Consider the following 20359-nt stretch of genomic DNA (forward strand, 5'->3'; position numbering starts at 1 on the left):
ATAATAATAATAATAATAATGTGATCAGAACGGGGGGGGGGGGGTTACCAGGGGAAGTTTGGCCCCTCCCATCCACTCTCTACCTGATGCGCGCTCACATATTACACTGTGTATGCAGTTATATGAAAGGATGTGGAGCTCAGGGAAGGTAAGGGCACGCGCGGATGAGACCACAGAGCCGTGAGCGAGAAGAGAATCACTGAGTCTCGCGCCTATTTAAAAAAGCGGGAGCGCGCGCGTCTCAGCGTCTCCACCCCGGAGTGATTCTGCTCCGCGCGCACAGACAGGAATCCTGAGCCCGAGTCGCGAGCCCGGACTGCCCCCAGGTAAGTGCACAGCTTTTCACCCAGATACCCTCCATACTCACTTCACTTCACATGTTCACTTATTTGTTTCTATTTAATTTAAATTTCACATTTTTATTTCATAAAAATAATTAGAGTTCTTTAAACTCTAATTTCTCTTTAAACTCTAAATTCTTAAAATATATATACGGTAAAACCATTACAATGTGTGCTTCTACATGTAATGGACAGGCTTGTGAGGTTCCTTAAATAATACCTTGATTGTATAAATAAATTAATATTTAAATACTGCGTAATATACTTATTATATATTATAGTGTAATTTTAGTGTTTTCTGTAAAGAAAGCATATTGGTATTTCCACCATATTTATTTGTATAGTATTTCTATTTGTATTAAATTTATATAGCATATATATATATATATATATATATATATATATATATATATATATATTTGTACTAATTATTTTTGTTAAAACAGTAAGACACATAGGCGTACTACACCTGAACTCACAGCCTCGCACGTTTCAGTGGTTTCACACGGAAATCGTGACATTAATTACTGATACCACCATGAAAGCTTGGTGTGTGTGTGTGTGTGTGTAGGTGATGGAGTACAGGTATGATGTGGAGGTGGAGGAGGTGTGTCCGGTGTGTGGAGACAAGGTGTCCGGTTATCACTATGGTCTCCTCACCTGCGAGAGCTGCAAGGTACACATTATTTAAATAATCTGAAAATATATTATCACAAAATAAATCGGCTTAATGTGTTATTACTTATACACAGTGTACACAGGCTGTAATAAACACAAACAAAAAATACATAATTTAGATTTATTATAAACCGCATATTATATTTAAATACAGTATATAAAACATTATACACACATTTTTTTTCTTTATAATTACATAATAAATGTAATGTGTCACAATTTATAACACGGTACATTATGTAACATTCTATTAATGATCATTCTGAAGTATTAATGAATAATGAATTATTATAAAGCTGCTGTAGCGCGTGCCTGTGATCACTGTGTGTGTTACAGGGCTTCTTTAAAAGGACTGTTCAGAACGGCAAGCGATACACGTGCGCGGAGAGTCAGGCGTGTGTGATCGATAAAGCCCAGCGGAAGCGCTGCCCTTACTGCCGCTTTCAGAAGTGCCTTAACGTGGGCATGAGATTGGAGGGTAAGCGCGCTCACAACACATAAATTAATAATTCTAACAATTTAGTCGCATTTTTTTGTACACCAGGACACATTTTCAACATTGACACAATTTAAATATTAAAGTTTACTTAATGTGTTTTTATTATTAGCGTTAATTTTAAAGAAATAAAATGTCTTAATCACACACAAAAATCACTATTTTTATTGTTACTGATACATTTTTATTTACTAAGCTAATGTTTTAGGTCGACAGTCAGCACTCTCTACCGTTTAAACTTGATTAAGAGAAGCAAGCTGAGAGAAAAGGTTAAAAGAATGGAACTTCATTGCCCAGAGTAGAGTGAGCAGATACCCTGAACAAATTTATGCTACGTTTTAAGTAGCTTCCAAATTTACATATTAAGATAACCACCTAACCCCAGTACATAGTTTGTGTGTCTCATTTAAATCAAAATGTAATATAACCCACTTACCCCTCCTGGGAACACCCCTACAACTCTGATCCTAGAATCGCCTCTGTTTTTTAACATATGGAATTATAACACCCAACACGGTCCATTGTTACGTTATCGTTACTATATTAAAAGCACATTGTTTTCATTAATAAATGCGAATTAATGAGGGTTGAGCTTATGTTGTTGGGATTTCTATGTGGAAGAAGTGCCAAATGTCCTTCAGCTCTTTGCTGATCAAGGTCAATAATTAATTTATTGTCATGCTGATTTAATTCGCGCTAACATCAAATCAGCCGGGGAGTGTGAGCTAATCAATAATTGCCTTAATGCAGAAGATGATTCTCCCAGATATCCCACAGAAAACCTGTCTGTTAATACCAAAGAATAGAATTAGGATTCAAATAAACTTGATGTTGTAGAACGTTTTAAGAATATGTAGGTAGAAACTGTGTGATATTCTTAAAGTTTTGCCACATTTTCAGAAAATATATGTTTTGGGAAAGCAGTAGATGTTTTTCGGAATGCATAGTAAGTTACGAGAATATATAAAAGAAATTGGGAATGTATGAAATGTTTCGGAAATACGTGAAAGGTTTAGAGACTATGTGGAGACTTAAGATATATGTGAAAAAATATGTGTGCGGTGTATTGGAACTGTCTGGGAGGTTTGGGAATGTGTAGGAGTATGGGGAAATGCATAGGATCGGATGAAATTGTATAGGGCTCTGTGAATGTAAGAAAGGCCTTGTAAATCGCCAGTGTAATCCTAGCATTAATTTTAAAAATCAACGAGAAAGGGATTGACAGAATAACAAGCACGATCTTCTAATAAGAAGCTGAGTCAACATGGCAAGTCAAACCCGCACACAGTTACCCTACTTTATAGTCAGCATAAGGGAATCATTGCTGATTTGCGTCATTGTAAGTTAAGAACATCATAATAAAACAATAAAATTTCCACAACTGTTTAAAAATAAATGAACACTTTTTTGTTTAGCAGTGATAAACTTTCTAAACGACATCGATTCAAAACCAAGCATGACCATGGTCAATTCCCTCATGAGTAAAACTGAGGAATATAAACACACAGCTCTGGAAAAAATAAAAGACCGCTTTAAAATGGTAAGTTTCTTTAATTTTACCAAAAACCTCTGGAATATAATCACGAGGAAGATGGATGATCATAAACCATCAAACCAAGCTGAACTGCTTGAATGTTTGCACCAGGAGGCATAAAGCTATGCAAAAGCAGTGTGTAAGACTGGTGGAGGAGAACATGCCAAGATGCATTAAAACTGTGAGTAAAAACCAGGGTTATTCCACCAAATATTCATATCTGAACTCATAAAACTTTATGCATACGAACCTGTTTTCTTTGCAATATTTGAGGTCTGAAAGCTCTGCATTTCTTTTTTGTTATTTCAGCCATTTCGCATTTTCCGCAAATAAATGTTCTAAATGACAATATTTGTATTTGGAATTTGGGAGAAATGTTGTCCGTAGTTTATAGAATAAAACAACAATATTCGTTTTACTCAAACATATACCTATAAATAGCAAAATCAGAGAAATTGATTCAGAAACTGAAGTGGTATCTTATTTTTTCCAGAGCTGTATGTGTGTTAAAATAACCAATAAATCTCACCAGGCAATAAAAGAAGTTCAAAACATTCTCCCACAATTGTTTGTTCCCATTTATCCGCAGCGGTTCGCGCAGACCGGATGCGGGGCGGACGGAACAAGTTTGGACCCATGTACAAGCGAGATCGCGCCCTGAAGCAGCAGAAAAAAGCCCTCATCCGGGCCAGTGGACTCAAGCTGGAGGCCACGCCCCCTCTCCAGTCACCTGTTCAGACAGACTACAGTTTCAGCAGCCCTCTGCCCAGCCTCCCACCCGTGTCTACCCCCAAAAACACCCTCCCAAACACACCTGCTTCAATCACCACGCCTTCAGACTATGCCCTCTATGCCCCAGGCGTACCCGTACCTGCCCACGGCCCTCTGCCCTCGCAGTACCCATACCCCTCGTTCCCCAGTCGGGCTATCAAATCTGAGTTTCCGGACCACTACACCAACGGCAGCTCGCCCGACTCCACCCAGGGATTCACCTACAGTGACCACACTCAGAGCCCGGCGGCGCCCCCCGCAGGCCTGCCGGTGCCGGCGCTGGTCCTGGAGTTTGTACGGTGTGAACAGGATGAACTGCATGTGCGCAGCAAGATCAGCGCTCACCTGGAGCACCTGCAACAGGATCAGAACTCCCGCGGCGCCAAAGCCGAACCTCTCTCCACCTTTGGCCTGATGTGCCACATCGCAGACCAGACGTTATTCTCCATCGTAGAGTGGGCGCGCAGCTGCACGTTTTTTAAAGAGCTGAAGGTAAGTGAGGAAATTCTCGGCAGGGATAAAATAAAACTACACATTTGAAAAGTCCTGGTTTCCTAAAAACAAAAACGTCTGCAGTGCTGGATAGTCACATCTAAATACACTGTAAAACAATCAAATTATGAAAATTCAGAAGTCAGTGGTTGCAAAGGTTAGGTAAATTTTAGAAGAATAGTTCAGTAACAAACTTACAAACTGACATCAATCCAAACATCAAACCAAACCTCTACCCTAACTCTGACATCAACCCATACATCTACATTAAACACTGGCATCAACCCATACATCTACCCCAACACTGATATCAAACCATACATCTACCCCAACACTGACATCAAACTATATATTTACCGGAAAACTGACATAAACCCATACATCTACCCCCACAACAAATATCAACCCGTACATCTACCCCAACCCTGATATAAAATCATACATCTACCCCAGCACTGTTATCAACCCATACATCTTCTCCAACATTGGCAAACCCAGTCATTAATATATGGTCTTGTAAGTCTCCACAGAACAGCATTATTTGTGAGCAACTCATTAACAAGATATATAATATATAAGATATAATTGCACTGACAAAACCTCTGTTCCATCACTTACATTCACCTAACACTGACCCCTAAAACCAATAACTTTGCATCAGGACCAGCCCTAGCACTGACAACAGCACTGCCTTTATGCCATCTTAACACTCACCACAGAGCTAACATCACCACCACCCCAGCATTAACAACATTTCACTGTGAACACCACTACAACAAAAGTAACACCACTTAACAAATTAACACCCACACTACTACTCAAACATTGCACCACCCCAACTTTAACATCACCACTTGTACTGAACACAGAAATTAACACAGGCTCTGCACATACTACACTACTAAATCCACCCCATCAGCAACACTTCCCCCACACTAACACACACTCAGACAGTACACAAACTGGGTGGGGGAGACATGATGAAAAGATGCTGACATAAATAAACAGTGTGAGATGCTTCTGGAGCTTCACTCAGCACCTTCAGCTGTATGTGTGCCTTAGATTGTTACAGTCTCTATGTGGAAGCCCGCATGGGCATGGTAGTAGGGGGAAAAGTGAACCTGACTACCCAGGGCCCAAGTAGGGAGAGGGGCCCTTTAAAAACCTGTTTTTTTTTTCCTTTTTTGCTCATGTTCCTAGTGTACTAGCATGAATAGGGGCCCACTTACATTGAGAGTGTACAGGGCCCAGAATTTGCTGCTACGCCCCTGGTAGCCTGTGTAATACATTAATGGTATTTAGTCTACAGCATACTGATCTAAAACCATCAATTAAAGTGTGTGTGTTCAAAGTGGCAACTAGTTCCTCCTTTGTGTGCTATCAGCTAGCATGTAGACCTAAAGCATTTTAAGCTACTAATTGAAAACCACAGTTAGCTATATGAGGTATTAAAGATTCCCAACAAATCACTTTTTAAATTTAATATTAAGGGAGGTTTGAGGAGCAGAGAACACTACATTTACAGTGGTTGAATGCTAATGAGATGCTATGTGCATGTGCCCCATGTAAGCTGAATTTTCTTGAGAATTGTAGTTCTGAAACAAAATGTCTTCAAGGCTTACCATTTGTTGTTTTACCAACAAGTCAAAAACGTAGAAAACAGAAATGGCAACTGAAAATAGTGTATTATTTGTAAACACAGAATAATACACTCTGTGTAGTAATGGGCCAGTGGGTCATTTTATATTGCGACCATCTGAGGTTATAGAGGATAACTCAGGGGATGTTCAGTTATGGAGTTCATTAAAATCTATCATTAAGAAGTTGAAGGAATAAATCTACCTAGTGTCCTCACAAACTAAGTGGCCGTGCAAAAAAAAGACTAGTGAAGTAGGCCACCAAGACAGTTATTACTACTCTGAACAAACGAACAGTGCTTGGTGTGCTTAAGCCTGTAGTCTTCCACATGCCTTTGGGTGAAATGTAAATGAAATTCTCTTTGCAACAGTTCTCCAATAGGGAGTCTCTCACAAGCGCAGGTGCTGAAGCTTTTAGCCTCTGCAGAGGTCTTTGGACTTTACTTACTCATTTTATTTTTGTGCAGTCACTCAGTTGTTGAGGTTGACACGCTCTAGGCAGATTTACATGTCCCATATTCTTTCCATTTTTTATTTCTTAATGAGCTGCAATAGATGTTCAGTGAATTCATTTATTCTTCATATTCTTCTGACTGTTTCCATTAATAACCTTTTCTCTTTTGTGGGGTGTGGGGTGTTCTTTTGTCTTCATGTTGTATTTCTAGCCAGTGACTGGACCTTCCAGCGGGTGTCTATGTTACAATCACTTGAGACACCTTCACTGCACTCAGCTGACCTCCATTAACTAAAAGGAAAACTACTAGCACCAGGTGCCTGGACCTGAACCTTTATTTAGAAACTTTTAAAAGGTTGATTGTTTATGCAGTCAATTATTTTCACTCATTTTTATTGTATTTACAACACTCCCCTACAGAAACTAGACAAGCTGTGTGTGCATTTGCACATTTGTGTCAGCAATTGATGACATTTAAAAGTAGCTGAACGCATTCATTAGAAGGGATGTCCACTATCTTTTGGACATAGGTTATACATTTTTAGTTCATTGTCATTAATTTATTATGAGTTTCTTTAATTAAGAGTCATGTTATAAAAATGGCAACAGGATATTAGAATCATATATTAAGTACATTTCAAGACTAATACATAGATTTAACAGCCTATATTACTAAATCATCTACAGTATTTAAAAAAAAACAATAACAGATCTTTGTTCTCTTTGGAAGGCAGAGATGCACTGCACCGCATCAAGCCAGCAGGTACTGTTTTTTAAACCATTAGATACCATTAGATAAAATATAAAAATATATAATACAGTAAGTCCCGTTTAAATTTGAATGTAAATTCAATAAATAAAAGTAAGCAGAATTTACCAAAAAAATAAACAAAATTGACTAAAATTGTTAACTGATCAAATGGTTAACAGAATTTTAGAAGTTATTAGATTGTTTTGTTTTAAATTTTGTTGCAGTAGACTGATATCAATATAATTTCTACACAAAATCAGTAATGCTGATTTTATTAAACTAATACTTTCCTAACTGCAATAAAAATATACACAAAAATATTACAATCTGCATTATGTAATAAAAGTAACATAATAGATTCATTAATATCACATTTGGCAAATGTTGCAAAGACTGGTATTTAAATTATTTAAAAAATAATAACCTTTTACATACCATGTTTTTAATTTCATGCCAATGTAAAAAAAAAAAAGTCAAACTGATTTGTGTTTATTTACAATTGCATTTTTAGGCTGTGGTAAGTTAGCTATTATGAGAAGCCTTTTGACCAATGGTTGATATAGAGGTCGTAACATTTAGGCCACTAGTCACTGCAAGAGGCTAGGAATCAAATAAAGTACTTTTAAACAGAACATTCGATGATAATTTTTACTTGAACCATGTTTTTTTTACCTGAACCATGTTACCTGAACTCAGGGTTTCTCAGTGTAGCGCTGTTGGGTGGCTAGCGCTAGTGATTAGCTGCTAATGCTAATGCTGCTCCCAGCCTTAGTGGAAATCTGGAAATCTAAGCTTATTGTAAATAAATGGAAGTGCTTTACTCACCCAAACAAACAGTTTTCAGGAGAGAAATCTGTGTAGATTTACATCCAGGGCTCATTTGACTTTAAAAGAAGTTATTTTTTTAAGAATGTATTTTTTTTTTAAATAGATTATTTTTTTACTTAACTTAGCTTAGCTGAATTACAAGAAAAATATGTCGACACCCCTGTGCCTTTCTAGTATCGCGTAATGTGCCTTAATCCGGTGCATCTTATGTATGAAAATAGACCAGAAGATAGACGTTTATTGGTAGTGCACCTTATAATCCGGTGAGCCTATAATACGGTAGGCACGAAATTAATAAACAAATACTTTACTATTCATCACAAAGATTAGTTGTAGTTTTAAATTCGGAATCAAAATTTGAGAATGATGGACTGCTGGTTTATGGTGCTATTAAACATAAAGCATAAACTACAGATACAGATACATACACATATAGTGATACATAAGGATATTTCCCTACACTATACATTTTATCTGTACATCTTAGATCCTGTACAATGGATCTTGAAGATAATGACTGCTTACAGTGTTATTTATAGACGTCTTTCAGATTCCTCAAGGACACTAGTAAATACATTCAGATCCATGTTTTTTTTTTCACACCACTGAATAAGGCTCTGTATATGATTTAATTCCAGCACACTAAGTGTAAAATTCAGCTAATGTTTTCTCATGGTTTTCTAGCACTCCAATCTGTGTGCACACTGGAAAAAATAGCTTTTTGTAAATAAGAAACAGCAGTCAGCAACATCCACAAGCACACATTAAATGAAATTATATATATATATATATATATATATATATATATATATATATATATATACCATAATACTACAACCACCATGTTTCACAGATTGGATAAGGTTGCCGTCTCATGCAAATTAAAAAGATCTATTTTGGTCTCATACTTCCATTAACACTGTCCTCATACCATTCTGGCGTGTCTGTGTGATCTTTAGCAAACCAGACAGTGTTCTTTTTGGAGAACAGGGCTTTTTCATTGTAAACCTGCCATGCACACGATTGTTATTTAATGTTCTCCTCATGGTGGACAAACCTCATATGTACTAACAGCGACATACAAAACACATTATAAAATATATATGCATTTGACTTCATAAAGAAAGGCTTCATAATACCTTATAATGTGTTTAAAAGAACATTGTACATACTAATTAAAAAATGTCTTTATAATATGCCATATGTAATTATGTAACATTGTGAAGTGTATGTTGGTATAAGTACTTCTGGGTTATTATATAAGTTTGTCGCAATTATTATAAGATATTATGTATGGCATTAAATAATTTGTGTAATTGCAGTTAATTACTTGATTTTCTTGCCCTCTTAATGTGTTTGAGAGCATCAGTTGTGTTGTGAAGAGTTCGAGTTGGCATACAGTGAATAGCCTTATTTGAAGAATCTTCTAATTCATATTATGGCAAGGTCAGTCAATCAAAAGAAAATCAAGAAATCATAAACATATTATAAATAAATTGGCTCTCATCAGGACTCCCCCAGGAAGACCAATAGTTACTTCTTTTGCGCAGGAAAGCTTCATTATCAAATCTGCTAAAGATTATTTTATAGTTCTGACAACATCTCCATGCTTCTGCACTGTTGGTAAACTCAACGCTGACCCCAGGACTGTTAAGTTTATCTTTATTTTATTGTACCCACAGTATTCCTCCCATTAATATTGAACGCTAGCTGGTTAGTGCAGGATTACAATAACAGTGTTCTTGGACTTTCTTGTATTGACAGAATTTAAAGGGGCAGTCACACAATTTTGTCATTGCATTCAGTTCATATGCAGTCATGGTCTAGAAGCCCCAGGCCAGTTCGGGGCCCTAGGCAATTGCATGGTTTGCTTAACTTGTTGCAGTGGGCCTGTCCTAATGTGTGTACTCACAAGTGTGTGTGTTTGTGTGTGTTTGCTGCATGAATAGGAAAAAGCTTAGGACCAATTCCATCTAAGGTCAAAGTGAATGTGTTTCTTGTTTGTCTTTTAACTGAATCTACATCAGACAGAAGGAGGACAGTTCTACAGCTGTGATTTACATTTCCATGTACACCTTTACAGATAGCAACAACTAGAGGTAATCTCAGTATTTAGGCTTGTGTTTTTGTCAGAAATCCAATCTAATATCTAATAACTGATGGACACAGTAATATTTCAGGATTGAAATTAGGTTTATTGTACTAACAGAAAATGTGCATTGTGCACTAAACCAAAATTTGACCGGTGCAAACGTATGGGCACCCTTATAATTTTATTGATTTGAATACTCCTTTTTACTACTTTTTACTGACTTACTGAAGCACAAAATTGTGGTCTATGATTGGTGTATCCAATCACGAGAAAAGGTATTTAAGGTTGCCAAATGCAAGTTGTTCTCCAATTTGAATCTCCTCTGAAGCATCATGGGCATCATGGGCTCATCAAAACAACTCTCAAATGATCTAAAAACAAAGATTGTTCAACATAGTTGTTCAGGGGAAGGATACAAAAAGTTGTCTCAGAGATGTAACCTGTCAGTTTCCACTGTGAGGAACATACTAAGGAAATGGAAGACCACAGGGACAGTTCTTGTTAAGCCCAGAAGTGGCAGGCCAAGAAAAATATCAGAAAGGCAGAGAAGAAGAATGGTGAGAACAGTCAAGGACAAGGCAAAAGCACACCTCAGGCGACTCTGTTTGTGGCGTGCTTGCAGAAATGGCTTCTTTCACATCACTCTCCCATACAGCTTCTCCTTGTGCAAAGTGCGCTGTATTGTTGACCGATGCACAGTGACACCATCTGCAGAAAGATGATGCTTCAGCTCTTTGGAGGTGGTCTGTGGATTGTCCTCGACTGTTCTCACCATTCTTCTTCTCTGCCTTTCTGATATTTTTCTTAGCCTGCCACTTCTGGGCTTAACAAGAACTGTCCCTGTGGTCTTCCATTTCCTTACTATGTTCCTCACAGTGGAAACTGACAGGTTAAATCTCTGAGACAACTTTTTGTATCGTTCCCCTGAACAACTATGTTGAACAATCTTTGTTTTTAGATCATTTGAGAGTTGTTTTGATGAGCCCATGAGAGAAGAGAAGATTCAAATAGGAGAACAACTTGCAATTGGCCACCTTAAATACCTTTTCTCATGATTGGATACACCTGGCTATGAAGTTCAAAGCTCAATGAGGTTACCAAACCAATTTTGTGCTTCAGTAAGTCAGTAAAAAGTAGTTAGGAGTATTCAAATCAGTAAAATAATAAAGGTGCCCATACTTTTGCAAATTTTGGTTTAATGCATATTGCACATTTTCTGTTAGTACAACAAACCTCATTTTAATCCTGAAATATTACTGTGTCCATCAGTTATTAGATATAGCAAACTGAAATGGCTGTTGCAAACACCCAAATATTTAGAACTAAAAATGATTAAGATTAATAGGGGTGCCCAAAATTTTCATATGACTGTATATACAAGTTCTATTGTGCTGGCACAATGAAGTTTCAAGTCCCTTGAAAATAGTTTTCAATAGTAGCTGCAGCATATTTGTTAGCTCTAAATGGCATTGTTGAGTATTTTGGGACAGCTACAAAATAAATAAAAATGAAATATTTTTTCAGTTATTACTTAAGTAATATCAAATATAGAATCACCTATAGATTTGAATAATAAAGAGAGCTCTACTAGTTTTCCGAGTATCCAAACATCCTCTTCTCACACACATACAGTGCTGATAGGCTGCTTTCACTCTCTATTGTCCCGCCTGCCCAGGTGGGCTAATACACACACAGACATACAGACATGGATTGAGTTTCAGTATAAACAGGTTCCGGATGTGAGGTGTTTATTTACTGACTAGATGAGAGTGTTTAGTAGCACACACCAGCACATCACATTGCTTTCAAACTCTCAAATTCTTCTACAATTCTCATATCTGTTCCTGTACTTTTAAGAATGATTCTGTATGTGTATACTGATATGCCTAATGTTGCATTAAGAAACTAATCCCGTCCGGATAGAGCTTGTGTTGTTTTTCAGGTAAACACAAGACTCTGTGGTTTGAAAATGTTAAATTATCTATCTATTATATGTCAGGCCTTCCTTAATTTGTTGTCTTGCCTTGAGCACAATGGCCAATGGACTTTGTTATCATTTGTGTGTGCATGATTTCAAATGCTGGTATAAAACTGCTTCTCTGCGACGATGTTAGACCTTTCCTGTGATAAAATGTATCCACATGTTTGTGTACAACCCTTTGTAGAATAAATGTAGTCAGCTACTTTGAATTGTTGAAACGGATGTGCTAATGTACACACACAGCTATTTTAGTCCCTGTAGAGAAGTGTTTCTCATAGAATAAGACTCTGTACCGTTGGAAAGTTGGGAGTTAGTTGAGGTGGTGATTATTCAACATCCTGACCTCATTAACACTGCTCCTGTTGCTAAATGCAGTCAGGTTCTCACAGCTATGCTCCACAATCTTGTAGAAAGCCATACCTGGACAGTAGATAAATCATTTAAATGTGCACAAACTTTTGTCCACATACTGCATATGTGTATAGATATATGTACATTTATGGAAGTGGGTTTTAGTGTGAGTGGCAAAGAGAGAAAGAGAAAGAAAGAGAGATATTCTTCTTGCTATGGCAACAGGAGTATATTAGGAGTATAGCTGGAGGACTATTGTCTAATGATCGACCGATATATCGACCGGTCCGATTTTTTACATTTTTATATATTTTATATATTTATATAAGATATACGAGCACAAGAGGCCGATATTTACACAATGCTCACAGGCAATGTTGTGGGCAGCTCCGTCATTCTGCAGCTCCGTCATTCTGGCTCTATGAGCTATGACCTCTATGACCTGCGTCCATTTTGCCGTCTTACAGGCATACCTGTCAAGTCTCCCGTTTTGGCCGGGAAACTACCGTATTTTACTCCTCTTTCCCGCCGTCCTCCCGTATTAGTATTTTCCCGTAAATTTCCCGTATTATATATAAAAAAAAACTTTACTATTGAGGCGACAGGGCACTGGTCACTGTGTGTCTCTTAACCAATGGTAGTGTCGGTTCAAGGAGAAAATCCCGCCTTTCAGGTGAAACAGCCAATCAGGTTCCTGGTTTCGCGGAGCGCAATGTAGGAAAGCCCCGCCCCCCTCGCTGTGAGAGCTAGTCGGAGCAGCTGATATATCTGGATATACAGCGAGGTAACGGAGCTAAACATGTAAACTATGATGACGTTGTTTCTGAAACAGTCGGATCAAACCGACTGTGTGCTTAAGAAAATACAGCTTGTGACTCAGTTAGCTTAACTTTACAATTAGATGTTCAACCTGCCCTGATCAGCCAATAACTATTTCATTTTCAAACTGTGTTTATTAATTTAGGTTTGCAGGCCTACTGTAAGCTATAATGAACGAAACTGTATTTATTTTATTAGTTCAGGGCTAGTTTAAGAGTATTGTGGTGTAATTTAATATTTAGAAGGGGCAGAAGAGATGGTTGATCTGGAGAGAGAGAAAATGTGAAGAGGGCTGAAATTAACTGACTGACAGGACTGGACTGATCAATTGAAAGAAGTATTAATTAAATTATTAATTGTTTAGGCCCCTTTGGACTAATATTTACTTATGCAATATATCTGGTCCATGTCATTTTTGTAAAAGCTGATGATTTCATGTAAATGTCTAGAAAAGGGTTTAACTTAGGCTGTATTATAAGAATTACATATGTAGGAATGTCCACAACATTTCAGTGCCAACAAAGATAGACCTGTCAGATTCTGATAATCTAATTGTAGTTTGTAAAATGTTCCCAGGTGGTTATTTTAGATTTATTGTAAACCTGTCTTAAAATATAAGGGATTCTGAACCTCGGTTGGGTTGGTGGGCGACTCGAAGCAGGTGACGGAAAATTTCCCTTATTTTTAAGTCCAAAACTTGACAGGTATGCTTACAGGTAGTCATCAGTAAACACACAAGTACAGTATTACAAGCCTCCTGTACAAGCCTGTACAACCGGTAGGTTAACTACATGTCGTCTTATCAGAACAGTAAGAATTATTTTCTCTCCTTCAGCTGTTTGTTACTGGCTGCTCTATAAAACATACACTCTGCTATTATAAACGACTGAGTTGATAGTTGTAACCTAGAGACCCAGCGTTACTTAGTATTTACAGTCGGACGCGCTGGCTAAGGCTAAGCTTACAAAAGCAGCGTAAATTAGGAAACAAACGTTATTGTTTTTTTATATTCTGCATTAAGTTGCCTCCTCTGGCTTTCTCCCTCCTCACCCGCGCAAGTGTGTGTGTGTGTGTTTGATTCATTAGTGAACTTAGCTAAACTAACGTTACCTTATCTCCTTAGCTCAGTATTGAAGGAACAGATTCTAGTCAAGCTGCGTTTGCTAATCCTAACAATGATTTAATGACCAGATTTAGTTAACATGATCACCTTGCCAAAACGTTTACGTGAACGTCCTGGGCTTTTTGTTTCTGCATATTCTGTCTCTCTACTTCTACCTAGCTACTCACCAGCTTGGTTGTCTTAAGTATTGAAGAAGCATAATATCCAATCTTATCACATAACTGTGATTTATGACAAAGATAGCCATATATATATATATATATATATATATATATATATAATTGTAATGTGTCTGGAATAATGCAATTATACATGACCTATCTTTTGGGTTTTTCTGCGTGTTTGTTTTACTCACCCTATATATTTTATATAAAGTTTTAATAAATTGAGATGAACAGATATTTAAATTCTTCTGCGTGTTACTTCACTAACACTGTTTTTTATAATGAATGTTTATTCCCAAAAACATAGTGATGCTGCTATCTGTTTGAGTATGTTAAGTGCATTGAAATTTTGTATTTTATTTAAGTTTTTGTGTTATTTGATACTGCTCTGTTTTTTATTTCAAGTGAACTGCAAAACAGCAAATAAAAGTAGAATCTGCTATATTATTGTTTTGGTAATGGTAATGGTAATGGTAATATTGGCTTTACATATCGGCCATCGGCGACTACTGCTGTCTAAGTATCTGCATCGGCATTGGCCATCAAAAAAACGGTCGATCACTACTATTGTCTGTGTGAATCTGCTCTAGCCATAGATAAGAACACTGTGGGCTGGTGTTGAGGTGTGTCTATAGTTAAGTCTAAAAAAGGGTTTGCTGGATTGCTCTGCTAAAGGAAAGAATCTGAACTGAGCTGTGAATCTGTATCATTTGTATATTCACAGTCATTATCACAAAGAGATTTTACTTATATATGAATAAGTTTGTTTAAATGTGTCTTTTGAACTTTATAAAAAAGATTGTTCTTTGTAAAGCATGTTTAAAGCAATTAAAATCATCAGTGCAAAATCTCACTCTTTTATTCACTACCACTCTATTTTTTCCTCACTCTCGCTTGCACTTTCACTCTTTCACTTGCACACTCTCACTTTCTCACTTTCTTGCACTGTCTCATTTACTTACTCTGTCTCACTCTCTCACTCTCCCAGGTGGGTGATCAGATGAAGTTACTCCATAACTGCTGGAGTGAACTGTTGGTGCTGGACTATATTTCTAGACAGGTGCATCATGGGAAACAGGACAGCATACTACTCATCACTGGACAGGAGGTACATATATTCATATTATGAATAAATATATATTTAGTTATAAATAATCATTAAAAATCATTGATATATCACAAATAATATCACTAGGATCTTTAAAGCTCAAATGTTTCTGCTTCCTTTCTAAAGAATCAGTCTTTAATCACTTTATACATTTTTTGAATGTTCTTACATTTACTTTAATATTTTCTTATATTCGATGTTTTATGCCCATTTATTAATGAGCTATAAACTCTTTTAAACACTAAAACAGCTTAAATAGAAATGCTCCAAAGTGACTTGAAAAATATATATTTTTGCATTGGCCTCCTTTACAAAGAAGAAAGGGGTTCATTTTCCTGTAAAGTTGGCATGAAGATGCAAATAGGACTGACAATTTATAGAAACTAGTGTGTATGTGTGTGTGTGTGTGTGTGTGTGTTTAGATAGAGCTGGTATCTCTGCTGGCTCAGGCTGGTGTCACTCTGGCTGATCTGGTGCGAGGAGGTCAAGAACTGGTGCAGCATCTTCGGGAGCTTCAGCTGGACCATAGAGAGATCACCTGCTTCAAATACCTCATCCTGTTCAACCCTGGTGAGGCCACACAGACACACACTTCAGCATGGCAAAAAACGGATGGCTAAATCAGTGTAGTGATGACTGGGTTGTGAAGGTAAATAAGGTGGATCATCAGGTACCTGATCAGGTAGATTAATATGTAGCTGATGAGGTGAATCATGAGCTAGTTAATCAGGTGAGTCATTAGGTAGCTGATCTGATGGATAATCAGGTAGCTGACTAGGTGGACCGTCAGGTAGATCATCAGGTAGCTGATCAGGTGGATCATCAGGTAACTGACTAGATGCATCATCAGGTAACTAATCAGTTGTATGGATGGATCTTTAGGTATATAATCAGGTAGGTCAATAGCAGAGGAGGATCATCAGATATCAGGTACCTAATCAGATGTATCATCAGGTAGCTAATCAGATGTATCATCAGGTAGCTAGTCAAGTGGACCTTGGGCCAGCTGATTAGGTCATTTGTTAGCTTATTAGGTAGATAATCAGGGAGCTGATCAGTTGAGTCATCTGGCAGTTTAAATTTAGATTGTTAGATTATGGATTAGTGTTAGATTAGAGTCAGATTATGTGTCTAGATTAGATTTTGTTTCTTTGATTACAGATTAGAGTTAGATTATGAGTGTAGATTAGATTTAGATTGTTAGATTATTGATTAGAGTTAATGTATGGGTGCAAGTTACATTTAGATTGTTAGATCATGGGTTAGTTAGATTATGGGTGTAGATTAGATTAAGATTGTTAGATCATGAGTAACGATTAAATTTAGATGTTTGTATTTCGATTTTTGATTAAATTCTTTTTTAAATATAGATGAAAAAAGAAACTGTCTAAAGTGAATTTAGATTAAACTCCTTTCTCTCCATCTCTCTCTTCATTACTCTCTCTTTCCATCTCTCTCTCTGTCTTTTTCTCCATCACTTTCTCATCATCGCTCTCTCTGTCCATCCCTTCGCTGCTGTGTGCGATGAATAACATATTTAAGATGTTTTAATAATTTCCTCATTCTGTAAATGCTCTTTGTGAGAGCTGCAGACCTTTTGAAACCTCTCCTCCTCTTCCTCCTCCTCCTCTTCCTCCTCGCTTACACAACCGCTCTATTTCCTGCCGCCTGCGGTTTGACCCAGGTTAATTAACTTCTCTAAAGATGTATATTGAATTGATTTCTCCCTGATGCTAACGAGGACATGGCAATATTGCTTGTTTGTTCCCTTGTGTGTGCGTGAGTTTGTGTGTGTGAGTGTGTGTTTGTGTGTGTGTGTGAATGTGTGTATTATTGGTACAGAGCTGTTTGGTGTGTCGTTAGCAGAGCAGTAATGGGCTTAATTAAAAATAAAGCTGTGTTTACAATAGTGTACAGACTGCTTGCCCCTCTCTCTCCTGCCCTCTCTCCCCTGCTCTCTCTCTCTCCCCTGCTCTCACACACAGACACAAACACTCACAGACACACACACACACAAACACACACTCTTCAGGCTCACTTGTGTTCAATAGAGGTTTAATGGACTGACCCGTTGTTGGTGTGTGTGTGGGAGTGTGGGGGGAATGGCTCTTTATTCCTTACATTCCCTAAAGTGAGAGCAATTTATCGCCAGCCCACCGCCAACAAAGACCGCCTTCTATAATGAGGGCTTAAGGACCTCATCCGCCATGTGTGCGAATGTGTGTGTGTGTGTGTGTCTGTGCACATATGTGGAAGTGCTTGAACATCCACTTTCCTCTCCTTCTGTCAATAACAAGATTCTATCAACATACCTCTTTCTCTCTCTCTTTACCTCTTTATCTCTTTATCTATTTATCTCTATCACATTATCAGCCTCATCCCCTTGTCACTTTCTCTACTCCCTCTCCGTTCTGTTTTCGGTCTGCTCCTCTACTCTCGGCTCAGAGAAACTGTATAGACAGATGCTTAATAAGGAACATAAATCTGTATCTTTTGCATTCATTTTGCTGTACTGTCCAAATGTATTCACATGACATATAGGAAATATAAATTTGGTTCTATAATGTGGTTCTATAAATGTGAATTCTCAGTCATGACAAAGTACTTTGTCCATCTCCTTGTTTCTACACAAACTGTTCATTTTTTTGTTATATAGACCATATACAGCTCTGGACAAAAATTAAGAGACCACTTCAGTTTCTGAATCAGTTTCTCTGATTTTGCTATTTATAGGTATATGTTCCGAATTATATTCCAAATAAAAATACTGTCATTTAGAGCATTTATTTGCAGAAAATGAGAAATATATATATATACATACAGTACTGTGCAAAGGTTTTAGGCATCTAAGCAAATTACACTAATCCATTCATCTCAGCAATACAAGTGTTTTTGCCTGAAAAAACATCATGATTTGAACAGTTGCGAATGAACACAAATTTTATATATATATATATATATATATATATATATATATATATATATATATATATATATATATATATATCTGATCCACATCCAGGTGGGATTACTGTTTTCACACCTACTCAATTGAACCGCACAAACAAACCAGAGTCCGGTTTAACTGGACCAAATAGTGCTGGTGTGAAAACACCCTTAGAATCTACGTATTGGTTATTATACAAGGCTGACAGCCGTAGATCTGACGGATGTTTCCAGAATGCACAGATTGCCACTTCGCCCCTGGTTACAGTAGATACAGAAGGCGTAATTGTTTGCTTCCATACTGATGCATATCGTGCATGAACAGCATTGGTTCTTTTTCACTTTCATATTGTTGAATGGATGATGGTAGCTTGACTCAACATCCTCTAATTGGTTTAAAAGTCCAAAACATCTGAAAGAGTTTTTTCACACTGCAAATGATCCAGATTGAGACCACCTCTTTTGGTCAGTTGAAATTTTGTTCCAGATTGTGACTAGAAACTCGTTTCACAACCACTATTCTGGCTTACTCCTGTCTTCTCATGACCTGCAGAAAATTCGTATGATGCCATTTCCTGTTAAATATCATTTAAAGCATGTTTTACATGTACTTGTGCTGGGTGTAACATGGTTGTGTGTAAGTCTTATGAAAAGGACGTGTGAGAGAAATAAGATGTTAAATAGGTTCATCAGCACATCAGTGAAATCGAATTTCAAGGTAAGGCGCAGCTGTAGAGACAGTTATCTAAGAGCTTATACATTTGTTAAGTGTATTTATCTAGAACGTGCACACAGGTCATAGTGAAGGACTTTTAGCTCATACAAAAGCTGCTGAACAGATTTATAATCATAACATCATAGAGACTCTCAAGATGGATCGACTGATTCTTCAGATCGAGCCTTTGTGTGCTAATGCTCCTCTGTGCTCCTGCAGATGTGAAGCTATTGGAGAACCAGGCGTATGTGGAGAGTGTGTACGAGCAGGTGAGCGGGGCGCTGCTGGAGTACACGTTGTGTGTGTATCCTCAGCACCTGGAGCGCTTCAGTCAACTGCTGCTCCGCCTGCCCGAGCTGAAAACCCTGAGCGCCCAGGCCGAGGACTACCTGTGCTACAAACACCTGAGCGGGGAGGTGCCCTGCAACAACCTGCTCATAGAGATGCTGCACGCCAAGAGAACTTGCATATGACACATGCACACTGTCACACACACACACACACACACACAAACTTTCTCACTCATGCACACACTCTATTATAGACAGAAATGCATACTAAAGGCCAATTCATGCTATTGTGTTCAATATGGTAGCTTCATGGTAGCCTACAGCTCTGGAAAAAATTAAGAGACCACTTCTGTTTCTGAATCAGTTTCTCGGATTTTGCTATTTATGGGTATATGTTTGAGTAAAATGAACATTGTTGTTTTATTCTATAAACTACAGACAACATTTCTCCCAAGTTACAAATAAAAATATTGTCATTTAAAGCATTTATTTGCAGAAAATGAGAAATTACTGAAATAACAAAAAAGATGCAGAGCTTTCAGACCAAGCATGTGATCATCCATCTTCTTCTAGATTATATTACAGAGGTTTTCATTTTGGTAAAATCAAAGAAACTCATAATTTTTAAGTGGTTTCTTATTTTTTTACAGCTGTATATGCACAGCTACAGATTTTAAAATGTCAAGAGATCCGGTGATTAATATCATAACACACTTACATACACCCAGCACTACAATTTTTTTTTTTTAAGAATGTTGGCTAGCTGGTCATCCAGGCCAAAACATACC

At 37.5% G+C, this 20359-nt stretch overlaps 1 protein-coding gene across 1 annotated transcript; it reads left to right on the forward strand.

The window, feature by feature from the left end:
- Positions 1–915: 915 nt before the first annotated feature.
- On the forward strand, positions 916–20110 carry nr5a1b (nuclear receptor subfamily 5, group A, member 1b). The gene is made up of 6 exons (XM_007247001.3): positions 916–1017; positions 1356–1497; positions 3639–4312; positions 15501–15620; positions 16043–16190; positions 19501–20110. The coding sequence occupies exons 1-6, from the start codon at positions 916–918 to the stop codon at positions 19752–19754; spliced, it is 1440 nt and encodes a 479-aa protein (XP_007247063.2). The 3' UTR covers positions 19755–20110.
- The last annotated feature ends 249 nt before the right edge of the window (positions 20111–20359 follow it).

This window comes from Astyanax mexicanus, chromosome 17 (assembly GCF_023375975.1).
Source record: "Astyanax mexicanus isolate ESR-SI-001 chromosome 17, AstMex3_surface, whole genome shotgun sequence".
Taxonomy (NCBI): domain Eukaryota; kingdom Metazoa; phylum Chordata; class Actinopteri; order Characiformes; family Acestrorhamphidae; genus Astyanax; species Astyanax mexicanus.